Source organism: Daucus carota, chromosome 4, assembly GCF_001625215.2.
Source record: "Daucus carota subsp. sativus chromosome 4, DH1 v3.0, whole genome shotgun sequence".
NCBI classification, from domain to species: domain Eukaryota; kingdom Viridiplantae; phylum Streptophyta; class Magnoliopsida; order Apiales; family Apiaceae; genus Daucus; species Daucus carota.
This window is the reverse complement of record NC_030384.2, coordinates 17,856,063-17,876,918: the sequence shown is the minus strand read 5'-3', so window position 1 is coordinate 17,876,918 and position 20,856 is coordinate 17,856,063. Positions and strand designations below refer to the sequence as shown.

Here is a 20,856-nt window from a genome sequence, read left to right as displayed (position 1 = left end):
TTTCAAAAATGTAGCCAAATGCCCATAAATTGTTGCAGCAGGCTGAAAATGTGCAATGGCAACGGTTTTGGGTTGTTAGTATTTTCGGCGTTGCCTTAGCCAGCAAAGGCAACAGTTTATGCAACATCTTAATTATGTTGCCAAAAAGGCACAATTTTGAAAAAAATGGGGCCCACATGGGCCAAACTTTTATTTATAATATTTGCAGCAGCTTTTAACAAATAATAACAATAAATATAAACCCACAACACATTTTATAGCTACATCAATAATTTTTAAATTATCAAATTGAAAGGTACGGTTTGAATACAGAGATTTCCTTACATTCCAATATCAACATCCAAAATATACATCCCTACTACTAAATGCCAACACATAACAAGGCATAAATAATCCGAGCATCACAAACATTGCTGCAAGTCTTCCATTCTTGATCTCCTCTACCTTGAGAAGTACAGCCATTAAATGTTCTCTAAAATTCTGCCACCACTATTTACCTTCAAGTCTTTTACTGTCCTTGGAGAAATCCCCCTCTCTACCAAAAGAAAAACATGTTATTTAAGTACTAACGATCTTGAAGTTTAAGAATGACAGCGGAACCTAGTATATCAATATAACCAGAGAAGATTTTATACTCTAGATTACTTGGACCAGAAGGAAATTTATCGATAAGGTAATTGCCTAAGTCTCCATAACTCGGACAAATTTTCTCATTTTCTGTGACTTTTAAGTAAGCAGTATAAAAATCACAACAAGGATTTTCAGAGTGATAAGTTTTGCATAAAAATAAGAACATATAGTGACATAAAAGAAACGAATGAATAAATTTTGAATCATATAGTGACCTACAAAGAAGCAACAACAAAATTTCAGATACGGTTAGTGGAGGCGAAACATTAGTTGTCTGACATATATGTAGAAACCAGAACTGCTCTAAATTCTGACAGCCAGTTTGTTTCTTACAAGAACAGAACAAAGGAAACTGTATACTTTAATATGAAAGTTTAAAAAATCATGAAATCAATGTTTGAAGCTTTGTGTGACAGAAATAGAGAAAGTGTGGGCAGGAGATTCGCTGACAGCTAATTCCAACAATTACTAAGATTCTAATGTTTAAAATAAAGAATATGTGTGTGTGACCTGGGTTATCTCTTAATTAATTATTAAGTCATGCTTGTTAAATATCTAAAGAGTATACCTGCCCCTGGGTGTCTAAAGAATCAATAAATTATCAAGATTCTAACTGAAGAGATGTTTTAGAATGATTAAGAGTAATCTTACTTAGCTTGCAGAGTAGTTTAGGGCTGTCCATTTTGTGCAGTAAATTATATAGGTTCAAGTGTGAAATGCCTACAAAAGAAGAAGACAAGGAAACAAGTTCATCAGGTTCCTCTGTTTTAGCTTACATTATTCCATAAAAAATGACCATACATGACATGACCATCAGGTTCTTCTATATTCATCAGGTTCCTCTATTTTAGCTTACATTGATCCAAAAAATGACCATACATGACATGACTACAAGTCTGTCTTTAGAGTTCGTCTTTAGAGTTCACGATAGGTAGATTTTAAGTCTGTAAATATAAGTCTATATCAAGTACCGACCTTCTGAATATGCAATCACACATACATAGATAACATCAAATAGATCCCTTCCATAATCCAGTCACCCAAAGAATTATTAATGTAGTAAGGAGCATGGTAAGTACCTCCCATAGAAGAGCAATTTGATCTTTGGAGGACGAAGCCAAATATTTTCCGTTATAAGAAAATTGCAGAAACCAAAATTCATCCTAGCGTTCTTGTAATGTCTGATCCAATAAATAAACTCCTCAATCTGGCAACTTAATCAATACAAAAACAATATACTAAAAGATAGACGGTTGAAAAAGAGTCAAAGTGTCTTAACATACCTCAGAGATAGCACATTCATTTTAAGAATACATAGTAACTTCCCAAATTAAAGTTAACACAATTTATTATTTCAATTAGAAGCATGTAAACATTCAAAAGAAAATCATGTACATTGCAACTAGAAATATAACACTATTTTAGGAATCCATATAGCACTATTCAAAACTAGAATATACCATTTGAAAGAACCCGAATGGATGCACCAGAGCTCTCCTGTAGTGACTTAATATCGTTGTACCCTATTTTACAATCAGGTTAGTAGCTTGTGGAGAAACACCAGTAACTGTACTGAACAAGATGCAATCGAACAAGCTCCACGCAAACTCCAATTTACCTTAATGACAGCTCTACACTAGAAGCCCCAAATTTGGAACCCTAATCACCACCTGAAATATCAAAATAAAAGCTACTTTTAAGAGGACAAAGCCCTAATTAATCGCAGAAGTGTAAATGTGTAAAAATTTACCAATTAATCGAAGAAAATGAGTTGAAGCAACAATTTAAAGCTCTAATCACCTGCAAAATCATAAAATAAACAATAACAGCCTTTTAATTGAAGCCACAAAAATGCGTATTCAAATACCAATTCTTCGATTTGTTCTTCGTGATAGAGTTTAGTTCGAGAAAGAGTGTGAAGAGCTAGAGAGAGAGTCGAGAGAGAGCGTCCGTCTGTGTGTGTTTTGAGCGTCTGTCTGTGTGTGTTTTTGTGTTAGAGGGAAACTAAAAGTAATTGGGTTTTTGTTTGCGGGGAGAAGCCCGCTCAACATTTGGCCTTAGTGCTATGTGTTTGTAAGTTTTCTATTTTAATTATTATATTTATCATATATTATAATATTAAATAAAAGATACGTCAATAAATTTAAAATTTTTATTTCTTTTTTAAAATTTCTAAAATAAAATGTTAATATGAGACAATACTTATTTTAGTCAGCGGTATTTCGATAATTTGACCATTAAATAGATATACCAAATACATTTAATTTTTTTAATTTATCCGGGTTTTAATCTAGACTTTCGTTAAAGTAATTTTTTTCTAGATTTTTAGAATTTTACTTATTATAACATTTAAAATATTAATTTAATTAATTTAAAATTCCGATTATAAAATAAAATATAATAATAAATATAATTTTTTGACAACATTTATTAATATCTATGGTAACACTTTAGAATATTGTTGTAATAGAGAAGAACAAACATACGCAACAATTAGCAACGGCAGGCTAAAACGTTGGGAAAAGTCATCTATGGCGTAGTGAACATTGTTATATTAATTAATTATAATCTGATTAACAAGTCATATTCCAATCAGATTCACTTCCGCGATTATTTGGTATCGATTGTATTCAACCCCCCTTCTACAATCGTATCTGGACCTAACACAATGTGTGCGTTGGATCCAGTGATAGAGCATATGGACCTTGCTTGGGGTTAGTGCGTGACGGATCAGCAACCTAACCTTGGTTTTTAAATGAAATTATGAATATCCAATTCTAATCATAGTTTAAAAAGAAACTTGATATCTTGATTCCTTCTGATTGATAAATGCTGAACTTCAGTTTATTATTTATATTACTTGCTGAGCTTGTAAGCTCATTTTTGCGAATCTTTATGTTCTTTTCCAGTGAAGAAAGAGGTTACTGGTAGCGAAGACCCGCAGACTAGCCATCAGGTCAGAATCTCAGGATGAGTGTGGGAGAGCTCTGCTAGGAGTTTGCTGTTATTGTGAACAGTGTGATCTTTTGAGTTACAGTTGTGTGTAAGCACTCTATGTTGTATCTGTAAGTTGTAAGATAATGATTGGGATTCGTGGTATCATAATATAAGTTAAGGCGTGGCTTGTTTCATACTATAACCTAGAGCGACCCGTGGATGTTTAGGGTCATTGCATATATTATTATTGTTTACAGGTTTATATTGTGGCGTGACTCCCAAGTCTATGACCCGGACTTGGAGGGTGTCACAGGACATATTCATAACGTTTTTCATGTGTCATATCTGAGGAAGTATATTCAGGACCCATCGCATATTATAGATTATGAGCCGATAGAAATTCGAGGAAATATGCGGTATGAAGAACTTCCTGTTGAGATAATTGATCATCGAGAACAGAAATTGAGGACTAAAGTGATACCTCTTGTGAAAGTGATTTGTGGAAACCATGAAATAGAAGAAGTGACTTGAGAACCTGAAGAGATGATGAAATCAAAGTATCCCCACTTATTCAATAAGTCAGGTACGAATTGAGTTTAATTTCGAGGACGAAATTACTTTAAAGGGGGAATAACGTAATATCCCGACAAAATTTTTATTAAGTAAACTAAATTTATGTGCTCATATTATTTATTTTATATTTTTCAAGTATTATGCATATTATTAAAATGTTTGATTAAAATATTAAATAAATTAGACCGCATCTTTTACTAGACAAGTCTAGTAGGAAGGAACATTTCACAAAGTGAAAATGTTGCTTTGGAAATAAAATTTGCAGTAGAGCTCTTTTTATAGAGCAAGTATCTTGGTTAGTTCTACATCTTCTCGATGTGGGACTACGTAGATATAGACTAAAGGCTATATAAGCTTTCAAGTCTAGTTGATTTGGTTTTCAAGTTGTTTTTTAAGTCCCATTATATTGATAAAGAAAGACAATGGCTTTTGTACTTGCTTGATGTGGGATAAACTTTAATAAGTTAAACTATGTTCGAAGATTTTGTTAAGATGAGAAACTCAAGAATTATATGTTCTAGATCTTGGTGTCAAGTTGAAGCATTTTGTCTAAATTTATGATTGATTCGGCCCCCAACGGAAGCCAAATTGAAAGGGTAAATGACCTTAACTATTTGGTGAGCAACTCTACTTTAATTATATAGAGCTTGAGGGAAGTCCCACTTTAAACATTTTCGATGTTGGACAAGTAAGAAACCCACCACCACTCTTATATTAAAACTTTTGTAACTTTTAAATAAATTTACTCTCAATGGAGCCAAGGCAACGAATACAAGTTGTTTACTTAGGCGAGTCACCCTACTTCAGTTATATAGAACTTGGAAGAGGACACTGTCATAAACATTCCAATGTGGGACAATACAATTTTGTGTTCTGGCACCCAAATTGCTTGTGAGCACCTCAACACTTATGTGTTTTACAATTTTTACTAATTGTCTTGCACTAAGCATGCCTTAAAATTTTTCTTTACTCTAGATGACTCCAGCTCTAAGTAGAGTCAAAGCAGCAATTTTGATATTTTAATTTCTTAAAGTCACATACTTTTTATATAGAGCATGAGGGAGGTGCACTCCTCAACCATATCAATATGGGACTAAAATGAGCTAAATATACTCCAGGGAAGGTATGACTATATAGAGTGAGACATGAGTTATCTCAGAACCTTTTCAATGTGGGATTTAGAAGAACATATGAGTAAATGGAAATAGCATACTACCACATTGATAACAAGAACGAAACTTGATAAATATATATAGAAAAAGAGCATGGTGTTTGCTAACAACTTAAGCTATTAAGACGCTACTTTGTTGATATTAGCTCTAGGGTCATGCTTATGTAAGGGATTTATTTTTAACATTTTATTTTCTTTCTATTGACCTTTGTACCACATCGAGAAAGATTGGGAAATTCTCCCACTTTCCTTATATAAACACACCATGCTAGTTAGCTTTCCTAATTAGGAAACTCAAGGCTTTTAATTTGAATGAGTAAATAATATCGAGGTTCGAGACTGAGAAAGAATTTAAATTTTAGAAGCGATTTAAGGTAAGTATATATTGTGTGTATTAACTGTTGATGTTTTAATATTTGAATGATGTTTTACTGATAGAAAACGAGTATTCTTGCATTGATACTTGATGAACCGATGATAATGCTTCCTTATTGGAAGTAAAGCTAAACCGATTGTTTAGCTGGCCGGGATCCCAACTTGATGAATTAATGAACTAGTCATGCTTGAATACTCAGTTTAATCTTGTGTGAACTATTTGCTGATGAACTCTTGATGATATTGGTAAATTCTTGATGATTATTTTATCAAAAGATTGTTTTAGCTTTCTTAGATAAACCTCAGTTGAATCGTACGATATATGCTTACTGAGTTTTATGAGCTCACTCTATTATGTCACTAACTTTCTCAGGAAAAATCTTCGGAGAAGGATGTTCATGAAATGATAAGAATGTGATGAACTAAGGTTTTAGTGGCAACGAGAGGCGTGTAGCAATTAAAGGAAGATTCTAGTATAATATACTTGTGTTTGTGTTTCTGTTAGGAGCTTATGAATGTAAACTTCTGTTACAAAACTTGAAAACGTTGTAAGAACTTAATGTTATTAAGTGCGGTTAAGGTTGTGTAAGCATATATTGAGTTTGTTAGTTTTTTTGGCATCCTTGGGTCGGGTTTCTGAGGTCATCCCAAGCCGGGGGTGTCACATACTTAATTATATATGTGCGAAGCACCCTAAATAATTTACATTCATTTTAGGGGCCGTTTGAGTGAGTTTAAAATAAGTGTTTCTTTCTAAAAGTAAAAAATGTGAAATAGAAGTTAGAAGTAACTTAAAACTTATAACTTATAACTGATTAAAGTGTTTGGATAATAAGTAAAAGCCATGAAACAAAAGATAATGAGGCTGTTTGGGTGAGTTTAAAATAAGTGTTTCTTCCTTAAAGTAAAAAAAAGAGGTAGAAGTTAGAAACAAGTTAAGACTTATAAGTGATTAAAGCGTTTGGAAAATAAGTAGAAGTTCTGAAATAAAAGCATTCTCAACTTTTTTTAAGTGCTTTTGAAATTTTTTACACAAACGGATGAAGAAAAGCAGGAGCTGACTTCTCGGGAAAAAAAGTACAACTTTTTATAAACACTTTTTGATTTTTTTATATAAATGATAGGAATAAATACATGTAACTTATAAACCGGATGGATGGATCGGAACCTCAAGAAACCCACCGACCCGTTACCATCGCGGAACTCTTTTATGCCTGACAGCTTTACTACAATAGTCGAAACCAAACAATTGAAGTCCTTTGGTTTTATATTACACATCTTAAAGAACCAAAGCAAACCCTAGTTGTTTTGTATATCAAAATTTAATCAAGTCTTTAATTATGAACCCTTACGACTCCAGATTTGCCGACCCTTCTTCCTATCGTCCACGTCGAAGGTATCCTCAAACCCCCTCAATCCATTAACATATGTATGTATAATTTGTATTAAGCTTAGTGTTTTTCGTTTGTTGCTTGTTGTTGTAGTATATGATTCTATTATGTGTATTCAATTCATTTTATTGTTGTTATTGAATTATTGCCATCACTTCTGTGATGTATTATGCTGTTTTTGTTAGGTCTAGTGATTTATCGATGATGTATCTGTATATGTTTTAGAATTGTTGATTTTTTGTGGAACTATATGATATTTTTGCTTGTATTGTAGCTTTGTAATTGGTCCTTTTGAGATACCATATACGTGTAATTTATCTATACGCTTGTTTTCATGAGATGGTTACAATTAGTTTTGTTATTTTTACCTGCATTCGTGCGGGAGCTTTAATAATTACTCATAGCTTACTTACTGGTGAAAGTGACATTGTTTGATGGGAATGATACAATATAGTTTTGGGATTGTTACTTTAGCAGACTTATTAATGTTCGAATGACTACGTGGCTTGAGATATTTAGATATAAACGCCTGGAGGCATGAGGGAAGGCAGACTGGAGCATGCACTTTTTTCTCGTTTTGTTTTCATTTACCTCTTCCCTGTAGTTCCCTTAGCTATAAAGTAACCAGACCTGAACTATTATCAGTAATATAAGCCAGTTTTATTTCCTTAATTTGTGTGTTTTCCATTACTGTTTTACTTGAATTTGTGTGCTTGGTTACTACGTGGAAGTTAAGTTAGATGAGCATTATGTTATACACTTTGTTAGTATTGAGTTTTAAAAAGTTTGTTAATGTGATTTTTACTTACTATTAATATGTGGGCTCTTTGATTAAACTAGCATTAGTGCCCGTGCAAGGCACGGGCCTCGTACAAAAACTCGTAATTGAATTAGTAAATTATGATTATATTATTATTTTTAGAAAATATATAATATTTATAAATTGTTAGTAGTTCCTTGCACAAATGAAGTACAATTCTAACTTGATAAATGATAATTTTGTTGCAACTCATCCCCTTCGCATAACTGCCGCTACAATAGTACAAGTTTTCTTCAAAACAGATAATGAACCAATGATAAATATGATATTTGAAAGAGAAGTGGTGATTTTTAATCATAGACAGAAACCCTTTCAATGTAAATTGGTTTTAGTTTTTTTTTTTTTTAGAAATGAAGGTATGTTGGTACAAGTGATACACACACAAAACAAAATACTGCACTGGCCGTTAGTAAATATCGACAATTCCATCTTTAGATATTATTACTACATCTTTAACCGGAGAAGCTCGAATAAAAAGAATAACACCTAGACTTGGTGGACATTTACTACGAACAAACAATGAAGAGAGAAAATATACTAAAAATAACAGGATGAACAGAATCAGAATGTACTATACGCACAAACAGTACATAAAGACAAAAGTCTAGGAACCTATGTAGCACTGTGAAAATCAATCACTTGTTCTACTTCTAACAATCCTTCTCCATGTTTGGTTTCAATTAGTGCCCGGGCTCGCTTCTCTTCTGTCGTACATTAGCAGTTTAGCACAATATATATTTCTTTTAATATTAGTCTAAACTAATTGCAGGAAGAAATCCATATGAAGTTATATGCATGCTAATGTGACAATATTCACTTTCTAGTTAATTAAAAGAGACCAGTAGCACACACTCCCCCGATTTATTGATCTCATAAAAATGGACCAAAAAGTAAATAAAATCTAATAAATGAAAAGGTTTTAGACAAAATATAATATAAGTTTTGAGCTTAAATTTTTGAGATTATAATTAAAAAGAACAAACATGACACTATAATAGATGGTGGAACTCATAAATATCAAGCTTCGCATATAATATGACACTATAACCCATGAGCTTCAAAGACTTTGCATATAATATGTTATCTTGTACAATTTTCGCAAGCTCTGGAGAATGCCAAACATACCATTCCCGAACTTGTAAAGCATAGGTGTTAAGCTCTTTATCAAGAGCATCCAATAAACCAATTGCTTGTATGATCATTTTATCCACCTGGTGGATTTTGAATAAGACAAGAAAATTAAGTATAGTGACGTAGACAACAAAATGTATTTTATATTGCAAGCCACTTGGTCTTTCATGTTAATATTTACCAAATAGAATATGACTCTGACATAGAAGACATAATTATGTACAAGCTACAAAACTGATATATCACTGTAATTTTAACAAAAATTGACTATCACAATGAGCTCTGATAGCATTAAATGCAGAGACGGGCCAAGATCAAGAAATTCTTTCGATTCCCTATATACACTAACATTAAAATTAATAAGCAACAATTAAAAAGGTAAAGTTGGAGAAAACCTTATAAAAAACGATAAAATCAAGTGTAAAATTGTATAGCGGTATATTAGCCTGTAAGTAACAAAACAAAGCAGATATTTCATAAAATTATTAGAGTACCAGGTTATTGGAATCAGGCCTTTATGACCATTGTAAGCATCTTCAAGTTTCAAAACTTGCACTCTCATCCCCTGAACAGAGTAAAAGAAAAAAAAACTAAAGGCGTAAATGATGAGAGCATATTTAACAGCAAATTTAGTATTTATTCTCCACAAGCAATCTATCAATAAAATGCCAAACTTGCACAAAGTTATATAATATATATCTATAGACACTATCTGCAAAAAAAACGGCACCTCTGAAATCATTAGAAACCTGTTGGGTGAATTATGAAAATGGGTGCTTACAAAATCACCAGATTGCTGCGTTACTCAAAGTAGAAAAAGCACCGGCAGTACCACTGTGATAATAGTTTCCAACTGAATCAGACCTTAATGGTCTTCCCTCCAATGTGTAACCATGCACTGACTGAATGCAACGAACTGCTTCTTACCTTTGAATAAGTAATATATCTCTAAAAATAAAGGTTGATAATCTACCATTAATATACATCTCATATGTGACTTCTAATAACTTTATTAACTTCAGACATGTATAAGAACCAGAATGCACTTATTCACGACAGTCATTGCCCAAATTTAGACCTAAAAGCATGTTGCTTAGCTTCAAACATTTGCAAGATTAAATAAAATGATTTAATATTTAGGCAATCTATTAGACACACAATTATACAAAAAATATTGCTATATATTGGCCTTAATTATGCTTGCAATCTTAAAAGTCATTTCAATCTTTGAGATTTACATTTATCAATTTCTTGTTTTAGTTCTAACTGCAGGAGGGAACGTCCCAACCTCTCTTTTTCTGTTAATTTAAGAATTTCACTTTCTTTCTTTTTTTCTCTGTCGCTCTTATCTCATGTCTTCTCTAGACTTTTCGATTTGAACTTTAAGACTAAACAATTTCTCCTCCAAAATTATTTTTTCCTTTTCCTTCTCCATTTTTTTCTCCTCAACTCTAAGAGATTTCTCCTTTTCCTTTAAGTCAGTAACCTTAGATTCAAAATCCTTCTCTCTTTCCTTTAATCTGGAATTTTTTCTATCCAGGTCCTGTTTGCGTTTTGAAACTTTCTCCTCTGTGCTATGCAAATAGCATTACGAGAATTGATAATGGTGACCTGGCAATTTTTTTTAAGAAAGAAAAAGAATCAACAATGTCGCTAACTAAAAACTGTGACGTCTTTGTGCATTAGTTTTCTTTATGAATCTAAAAATGAGAAGCAACATGTACAAACACATTATACATTCACGAAGAGAGACCATGCACACGCAATGCTTGTCCTAAGAATTAAGATAACAGATTAATGAGGGAATTGAATGAATATAACTGAGTGTTGAAAAACAAAAAAGCCTAGAACCCTTAAAACTCAAAATGACACGATGACACCTCATATGTGCCTGTGAGGCTAGATTTTCAGCTAACTCAACATCGATACACCACCTTCTAACCTAAAAATCTGGAATGCACAGGCATCCCTAAAAATATTTCCTTTTATTATTTGATATTTTGACTTTTTTTATTTTCATTCTGGGTGTTAAATTTTGGTAATTTCTGTATAATGTTTTTCTTTTTGTCTTATTTTCTTATATTCATTTGGGTGCTACAAATTCCTTAGTAGGAAAAACACCGAATATGGTTCTTATTCTGAACTTGCCTGACCAAAAGTAAGGTTCCTCAGATGATCTGGTATAGTGTTTTTTTATCCCTACGCTTACAGATGCCACAGTCTAGGTGCTTTGACGGGATCAGTAAAACTATGTCTTTACTTTCTGTGTGTGTGTGCTTGTGTAAAAGTAAATCTTGTTGTGCTCTAGTTAGAGCCAACGTCAACTGAGGACCAAGCCTCGACTCTTTGCTCAGATGCATTGTCGGCTCTCAAATTAACATTTACAACATGAATACACAAGCACAAATAAACCAGACCTATATATAGAAAGAACACATTTGTATGACACAAAAAGCTAATTCACACAAAAATCCACACATGTAGCGCCGACAACAGATAATATAAACAGAAAAATCACACAAATCAACACACAAAATGAAGAATTAACATATCTTAAACAATGAGATAGCTACATATAGATATAGACATGAAAATGAACGAGAAACGGAAATTAGAACGTTGCATACTTGTATATCCTACAATAGGTTTCAACAATGCACAAATTCTATTAGAACTAAAATCAAACAGTTTGAGTTCTAAAAAATACACTCAGACCCACGCCCAAAGACAGAAGGCCTGTTGATGCACCGAGCGCGCCTCCAACCAACACAATGAAGCTGGCTTTCAGAATGAAGTGGAAGCCAAACTGGAGACAAAATGAAGTGGGGGCACGGAGCAGTCAGTATTTATGATTGCCCTCTGCGCTTTCAACTTGGGACTGAGACGCGGATTAAGTGGATGGGATGGGATTGCTCGTTGAAGCAAAACCCCAAGATTGCATAGAGTAATAAGGTTTGAAGCTGTATTTTCAAATCAGATAAATTCGCTTCTTTAAATCATCGTGTAACCGATGCTTCAGTGTGGGTGGAAGATTGAAGGAGCGGAGCATGAACTGAGAGAAATGATCACCGACTCTAAAAGCCAAAGCCAAGGTTAGGAGACAGGTTGGAATCAGGTTCGGAAGGGTATGGTCGTAAAAGGTGTGCTTCGGTATTGTATCAAGCAGTGTTGAAAAGGGTTAAATAGTCTTTTTATGTTGAATAAATTTGCTCAGGTAAAAGACCTGTTCTCTTATAATAGATATAGTAGACGTGAACAAGAAAATCTGTGAGAACTTTGAGCATTAAAGGATTTGCAGAGCAAAACGAATTTTCAGAATTAAAGGGTAATGACTGTACAAAAAATGTAGAAACTCTCATTCCTTATGATCTTACTCCGAATTTTAATGTGTGTGTATGTGTTCCCATTTGTAGTTTTATATTCATATGTGCCAAATGTATCTGTAGACTATAGGTAAAATATTATATGAGATCCGGAGAACTGAGAACCATATGTTATGCATGTTTGTTTTATATATTGGCTTCCGAAAATTTTATCACCGAATGTCTTCATATGTAGATGTGATTTTTGTGTAATTATATTTTTTGTGTGTATATCTGTAGTGATTTGATTGGGCCACCTTCTCCGATGATACCGCCTATGATGGGTGGCGGAGTGCCAGATTTTAATCGTGGGGGTCCATCTTCATATGGTATGCCACCTCCTCTTATGGGTGGTGGATCTGGTAGAGGGGGTGGTTTTAATGGCTACCCACCTTTCCAGCCTAGTGTTGGAAGTGGGTTCGATATTGGGCGAGGTGGTGGCGACAGTAGAGGAAGAGGGTTTGGTAATCGGGGTGGTGGAGGTTTTGGTGGTAGGATGAGCAGTGGAGGTCCTGGGACACATAGAGGAGGTCGAAGTTATGATAGTGGAGGGAGGGGTTATGAACCAGGTCATGGAATAAGTAGAGGTGGGAGTTTTAGCGGAAGGGGTGGAGGAAGAAGTGCTGATGGTGGAAGAGGTTTTGGCGGGGGCAGAGGTGGTGGGGGTGGAAGAGGTTTTGATGTAGGCCGTGGGAGGGGTGGTAGACATGATGGTGGGTCAAGGGGGGATCTAGACAATATTTCTCTTCCAAGACAAGATTTTGGAAACTTGGTCCCTTTTAAGAAAGATTTTTATGAGGAGAGTTTATCTGTGAGAGCAATGACTGAGCAGGAGGTTGCGGTTTATCGTGCACGACGGGATATATCAGTGGAAGGCTATGATGTGCCCCGGCCCATCCGGACATTTATGGAAGCAAATTTTCCGGGTATTTTGATAGCATACAGAGTGAATTGATATATTTTTCTTTCATTACTTAGAAAAATGTTTATCATGGGACCCTTTTATATTTTATTAGCTTATTCGCTTGAGGTCTTTACAAGACTGGGATTCGTCGAGCCAACACCAATTCAATCTCAAGGGTGGCCAATGGCTTTAAAGGGAAGAGACCTGATTGGTATCGCAGAGACTGGTTCTGGAAAAACTCTGGCATATCTGATGCCTGCTCTAATTCATGTTAGTGCACAGCCTCGTCTAGGTTTGTATTCTTTCTAATTTTTAATTGGATTAGTTTTCTTCTCTGTTGGCTTTTAATTTCTTATGTTCTAGTTATATATGGTAAATGAAATATATTTTAGCCCAAGGTGAAGGCCCCATTGTACTAGTATTAGCTCCTACCAGAGAATTGGCTGTTCAGATTCAACAAGAAGCTACCAAGTTTGGAGCACGCGCAAACATTAGATGTACCTGCATATATGGTGGTGCCCCGAAAGGACCACAGATCCGTGATCTGCAAAGAGGTTTCTATAAGTTACTATCAAGAATCAGTTTCTTAACATATATAATGCTAAGCATATTAATTAGCTTATTCTGTGACAGGTGTTGAAATTGTTATTGCTACTCCTGGTAGACTGATAGATATTCTAGAAGCTCAGCACACAAACTTGAAAAGAGTAACCTACCTTGTGTTGGATGAGGCTGATCGAATGTTGGACATGGGATTTGAACCTCAAATACGTAAAATTATTGCCCAGGTACTGCAATTTATCAAAATGTATTATGAACAGTAACTAAGCTACCTTGCAGAAAAGATTTCAATAGCCTCTAGAGTTGTATATCAGCATTGCTGTGACATAGAATAATACTCTCTCCGTCCCACCCATTTGTTAACATTTTTTTTCCACTGCTTGGCACACATTTTAAGCCTCCTAAAAAATATAGTATCGAATTCGTAACTTATTTGTAAAAATTCTATTTCTGAATAAAAAATATTATAAAAATAGTTTTGGGAAACTATACTTTATAGGAGCCTTAAAATGCGTGTTGAACCCTCTCTCCCAAATGTTAACAATCGGATGGGACTATGGGAGTAATTTTTTTCCTTCCTTTTCTTCTACCAGTGCTGCCCAACTGTTGCCTTTTTCAAAATTTTCAAATTCCGAGCTAATAAGATCAAGTTGTAAAAGTATAATGTATTATTAGTCTGAGTTTTTAAAGTAAATGTTTTTTATATCAATTGGACATGCTAAAGTGGTCTGCAAGTCATATATATGTTTGTATATGCTGGTTATTTCTGAGCTCTTAACTAACTATATAGGCAGAATTCTCTTTGGTACTGATCCACCCAGGTTATATATATATATATATATATATATATATATATATATATATATATATATATATATATATATATATATATATATATATATATACGAGTTACCGGAGGACAAAAAAAATTAATATTGGGTGTTGAACCTATATCATTCCTGCTATTTAATTTGTTTCTGTTGAATAACAACCAATCCTACAAGGAGCTGTAATTTTTATTCACATTTTGGAATTAATAATATGGTTAATATGTACTATTTTCGCATTTTGAAATGACTTATATTGCACTTCCTCTTTGGGAAAGCAAATCCTTGTCAGGTTCATGATATTAAATTTATGCAGTGTTAATACCTACTGCCAATTATTCATTAAACGTGAGTTTTTGGCTCTGTAGTTTGCTGTGTTTTTAGTAGTAATATTAGGTATTTTGTTGTGTAAGTTGTTTTTGTGAGCCATCATTATTGTAGTTGTCGTGGCGTTTGGTTGAGTAAGTTTTATATATATGGAAAAAAAGTTATAGTTGCGTTCTGAAGGTTATTAATCATTTGCAGATCCGACCTGACAGACAAACATTGTATTGGAGTGCTACTTGGCCAAAAGAAGTGGAGACATTAGCGAGGCAGTTCTTATGTAATCCATATAAGGTTGATCCTTTATGCCCTTAATAGGCAAAGAGATTGTTGAAATTGGGTACATGTGTTGATAAGTTTATCTATTTCTGCTGTTTATTTGTCTTATAGGTAATAATTGGTTCCCCTGTCTTGAAAGCAAATCAATCAATAAAACAAGTTATTGAAGTGGTAACAGAAGTGGAGAAGTACAACAGGTACAATGGTGACTTACAAGTTACAACTCACAATACATAGCTGCCTTGGCCTTGAAAAGAGTGCTCAATTAAGAATTACTCGTGCAGGTTAATCAGACTTCTGAGAGAAGTTATGGATGGAAGCCGGATATTAATATTTGTGGAGACGAAAAAGGGTTGTGATCACGTCACAAAGTCTCTGAGAATGGATGGATGGCCAGCTTTATCCATCCATGGTGATAAAAGCCAGGATGAACGGGATTGGGTCCTAGCTGAGTTTAAAAGTGGCAGGAGTCTTATAATGACTGCCACTGATGTTGCTGCACGGGGTCTTGGTAGGATCATTGTGTGCTAGGGTTTTTAAGTCTTTATCCTTGGTTATAGATGCTGAAAATACGCGAGTCTGCCGGATGCTGTCTAAGCGAGAATATAATTGTGGTTTGGGTGAAAAAAGGGTATCAGGTTCCTTGAGTTATTGGCATCTTCCTATGCAATATCTTTGCACCTACCTTCATGAAATGCCTGATGAGGCTTCTGTAGAGTGAGAGGAATTTAGAACTCCAAACTATTTTTAGAATTTGAGTTTTTGGCACTAGTGCTTCTTAAGTAGTCTGAAATGAACCACAGAGTTAGATGAGATATATTAAGTCTAGTTGATATCATGTACCACGAGCAAAAAATTCAACCTTTTGAATGCGCTCAACTGTCCGTTGGGTGCATCATCTTGCTACCAAGCATGTAGCTCATGCTACATTGACAGTGAAAGCATGGGGTCAGCAGAAGCTGCTGCAGTCCACATTTTTTCCTGTTAGTGCAGGTCACAGAGAGTCATTTTGGATGATCACAGTATCACACACACACACACACACACACACACACATGTATGGCATGTTTTGCATTTCGGAAATCTCATTTTCTTAGATGCGTGATCGGAAATTTTATACAGAACTATCCCCTGTATATTATGACTTCTAATTCCGCTTGTAGTGAGTGTAATAGAAGAGTTTGAAATTGATACTGCCCGTCCTGCCACCCACAGTTATGGTGCTTGTTCTCATGACAGCCCGGTTGACTCATACAAAGCTTAATTCATTGATTGGATATAATGGAAGTTGGTGGTGGAGCTGCTCCTTATCCCTGCAAGGTTAAGGTGGGCACATTTATATAATGAATGTGTTATCTTATAGTGATCAATCGGATCTTAGAGCTGCAGGGATAAGGTTGCTTAGCATTGTCATCTTCTCTTTAAAATTTAGTTAAAATTAGTTTAACCGACTATATTTTTGTTTGATCTTTTGTAGATGTGAAAGACATAAAATGTGTAATCAACTATGATTTTCCTTCAAGTCTCGAGGATTATGTGCATAGAATTGGCCGAACTGGTCGAGCAGGAGCTAAGGGAACAGCCTATTCATTTTTTACACATTCAAATGCCAAACATGCTAGGGATCTAATTAAGATCCTGCAAGAAGCAGGGCAAGTTGTTCCTGTTTCTTTGTCATCATTAGCTCGATCATCTGGTGGACATGGAGGTAATTATAATTTTATTATTGAAATATGATCTGTTCCAGCATTCGAACGATCCTTTATTTTTGTGTTTTCCTTATTGCAGGTGGAGGTAATTTCCGTAACAGAGGGCGAGGAGGCTATAATAATCGAGGTCAGATATCTGGATCAAATGCCATCCCAATTGGGGGGAAAATGCAATGGTAGTTTTGCACCAGAAATGTTGTAACCTTTTCTCCAATTTAAGGCAAGAAGGTTCACTATGGAGAACAATTTAATTGAAGTGAAATAGATATGTGTGGGGTTGCCTTTTTTAGGAAGTGTAGTACCAGAAGGTACTAAAGTAGAGTACATGTGTAGTTAATTTTCTTTACTTCATACATTGCATATATGGGACTTGAATCTCTAGATGATAGATCTGACCTGAAACTAAAATGCTGTTGTATCAATACTTTGTATTTTATGTAACTATATTATTTGCTACATATATCTTTGTGGATGTTGGTTCATTATAGTTCACCCCACCATTAGGGGTAGTAGGGGTAGTGCAGGTCGGGTTTGGGTTAAGTATCCTGACCAATTAAAATTTTGGGTTCGGGTTGGGTCAAATTTTTGACTCACGATTGTCAACCCGAACCAGACCTGATACCCGATATTGTCGCCCTATCCATCATGGAGGCCAAATTTGTTATTTGAACTGGTATTTATCTGTCATTTGGGGTAAGAACTTGACATCAATGCCTCCTAGAATCTAAATGGGAAACTGTCAAAGTTTCCTGCTTTGACCAGGTTTACATAATTTTTGTTTCGAAAAGAGACGGAAACGAATAGCATATCGTTGATCAGTTCATTCAACTGATCCGTTTTTTCAGTTTCGTTGCACGTAGAATAGCATTTGAAATAAATTAACATACTAGATGTACTTGTTATATTTGGAAATGATTATTTATATAGTTATTGACATTTTGCACCCTTTATGTTTAGGCGTTTTTTTTGATTTGGTCCCAAACAATTTTTTTGGACAGTTTGAAAAGCGTTTCGCTTTGCACCTCTTTGACCACTCTTCGTTTAATTTACCGTTAAAGTTTACAGATGTGGGGTTTTCATTTTGCACCCCACGATTTAATTTTCTTTTTCATGAGTAGTTTGAATTTTTTTTTTTCATGAGTATTTTTCCCACACCTTTTGAAACTGATGCGCAGCTGTAACTGCTGAAGTAATGACGGAAAATTGGGTGGTGGGCTCTTTACACAAGTCCAGTCCTGATCTTCAACTCCTAGACTTATGTTTGAGTAGGTATAAAATAATATAACTATAAGTGTTTAAATGTAAAACGCTTAAATAAAGTATGAGAACTAAAGCAAGATTTTGCGGAAGGTATAATACTATCAAGAAATCCTGCTTTGCTTTGTGGAGAAAACCAAAGTGTTCCTTATCTAATACCTTATGAGTTAAAAAATAACTTATTAAACAAGGAACAACAAACGAGTGCTTTCGCCATATGGTGTATAGCAATAATGTCATGTAGTTCAGATATTAGTTGATTCTGAATTTGAGTTTCCATAATACTCAATGATCCAGCACTAATTTTACTACTACTAGTGATCTGTACTCCCTTATTCCCATTTTAATTGTCCACTTTGTTCAAATCACACATATTAAGAAATATTAAATGTGATATGTTGTTACCATTGTCATGCATAGATTATACAAAAATAGTACTAAGTTTTCATTCATTATTGTTGAAAGTCAACATAATTTACATTGTAAATCATGAAAATTGTATGGGATAACAAATGCTAACATTGAAAGTTGTATAAATTTGTATTGGACAAAGAAGATGGACAAATAATATGGGAAATTTTTTCTTAACAAAGTGGACTATTAAAATGGGAAGGAGGGAGTATTATTAATCACTGACTTCTAGTAATTTTCCTTTGCACGATTAGCCCGAAATAGGAAAAAAATAATGAACAATTAAGAACATCACAACTTGATAATTTTAGTATATCACGTTACAATAAATTGTGTATGGCAGAAGATAGACCTATGAATCGAAGAGCAGAAATGTAACGTAATAGGCATGTTCCTATCTAGCATAATCGAAACAAAATAATATGCATTGAAGAATATACTACAATAATGACACTGTTATAAATACTTGAAATTACATATGATCTCTGTATAAGTTCTAACTAGTATTTTGTCGCATTAACTGGATTACCCTCTAATCCTGCCTGAAATTACATATGATCTTTGTATAAGTTGGAAATGGTATTTGCAAAAATGAATTCAGAGAGAAAGAGATGGTCAATGACTATTCTGCAGCCACTGGTTTACTCAATGAAATCCAGGTCAAGAATGAAAGCCTTGGGCTGGAGCTTCAAAAATACTCATGAAAAAAAAAATATTTCAAAATAATCATGAAAACAAATTAAAACTGTGGGGTGCAAAGTGAAAACCCCAAATCTGTTAATTTTAACGGTCAATTAATCGGAGAGTGGTCAAAGGGGTGCAAAGCGAAGCGCTTTTCAAACTTTAGGGTGCATACCGCCAAAAAAAATTGTTTAAGACCAAATCGGAAAATCGCCTAAACATAAAGGGTGCAAAGAGTCAATCACTCTTATTTAAATATGTATATTTAAAAAATGACTTGTTTATGAAATAAAAAATCTTAAACATTTATTAAATACTTAATTAAAAAATATTATGTGTATGTAATTCTTGAAATAAGTTATTAATTTTGTTAAATCAACTCTGGCTAATGTTCTGTGTATGTTTATAAATAAGTTTTTTGCATGCTTTTTGGATACATATATTTTAATAAATAGAGCATTGTACTTGATATAAACATTATTACCATGATGAGAAGTGCTTATATAAACTAATTAGGAATGCCAATAAGGAGCATTGGCGATAAGCATCATTATTAAAAAATGGAATGTTCAAATGAAAAAAATTACTTTAAAAGGGAATATAAAAAATATGTGACTAGTGTTTTCTCACTTGATAAAGAATCTAAAGTTTACTTTTTTTTTTTTTTCAGGAATCTAAAGTTTACTTTAATATCAAAGGAAAGGTTAAAATAAAAAATATTACTCTGGCAGTTTTAATTTATTTCTTATACATATATTATTATTATAATATATTATTCCCACCCATCGGTGTACTTCTATTTTTTAATAAATATATTTTTGTTCCGATATATAAAATTGAAAAAAAATATGTGATTATCTTTTATGTCTTTGTGTACTTAGAAAAGTCAAAATAATATTTATTTTATAATCAAGTGAGTATATAGATTATATTAGTAAGTCACAACGATAAAGAAGGATAAAATAGTTAATTCATAATTATACTCCGTAAAACTTTCGTTTTGGTCATGTTGTTAAAAAAACTTTTAAAAACATGACTGAACAACATATATTATTCGATCGAATTATTGCACAAACAAAAACATACACGACCGTTAAAAGCCAAAGAAGTCAATTTGAATTCTAACGTTCTCTGTTATTTTATCCGTTAACCCGACTTAACCTACTATAATTTATATATAATTTTGAATTAAAACATAAATCATAAATAATATATATCGAATTATCTCTCAAATTAATACACGATAGTGGATTTGGGAGGGACGCGAAAACATCGGCGAGGGATATGAGATTAAATGACAATTTCTCGATTGTTAGCATCATGGGGTAAATTATCACTCAAATTGTCTTGTTCATTCAAAAAATTCTATTTATTTGTATGCGTGTATGTATCGTATATGTTTATACAGATTTGTGAGAGTTGTGTTGTTTATAATGGTGGTTCTGTTACTTCTAATTTGAGTGGTGTTACATTATATGTGGGTAAGTAAATAATGGTTAGGATTCAGGTTGTG

At 33.8% G+C, this 20,856-nt stretch overlaps 1 protein-coding gene and 1 long non-coding RNA gene across 6 annotated transcripts; one reads left to right on the top strand and one right to left on the bottom strand.

The window, feature by feature from the left end:
• Positions 1 to 233: 233 nt before the first annotated feature.
• On the bottom strand, positions 234 to 2,655 carry LOC108218217 (uncharacterized). 5 transcript variants are annotated; one of them, XR_010291438.1, is made up of 6 exons: positions 2,381 to 2,655; positions 2,249 to 2,300; positions 2,091 to 2,153; positions 1,710 to 1,844; positions 1,282 to 1,350; positions 234 to 535 (listed from the first exon to the last, which is right to left on the bottom strand). It is a non-coding gene; the product is annotated as an uncharacterized LOC108218217 (long non-coding RNA). The 5 variants fall into 5 exon arrangements; XR_010291435.1 differs by having other exon boundaries at positions 1,710 to 1,811; XR_010291437.1 differs by having other exon boundaries at positions 2,091 to 2,300.
• A 4,195-nt stretch (positions 2,656 to 6,850) lies between these two features.
• LOC108218973 (DEAD-box ATP-dependent RNA helicase 20) lies at positions 6,851 to 17,452 on the top strand. The gene is made up of 10 exons (XM_017392173.2): positions 6,851 to 7,082; positions 12,631 to 13,316; positions 13,407 to 13,586; positions 13,687 to 13,848; positions 13,928 to 14,082; positions 15,208 to 15,300; positions 15,397 to 15,482; positions 15,570 to 15,796; positions 16,763 to 16,993; positions 17,074 to 17,452. The coding sequence occupies exons 1-10, from the start codon at positions 7,027 to 7,029 to the stop codon at positions 17,172 to 17,174; spliced, it is 1,977 nt and encodes a 658-aa protein (XP_017247662.1). The 5' UTR covers positions 6,851 to 7,026; the 3' UTR covers positions 17,175 to 17,452.
• The last annotated feature ends 3,404 nt before the right edge of the window (positions 17,453 to 20,856 follow it).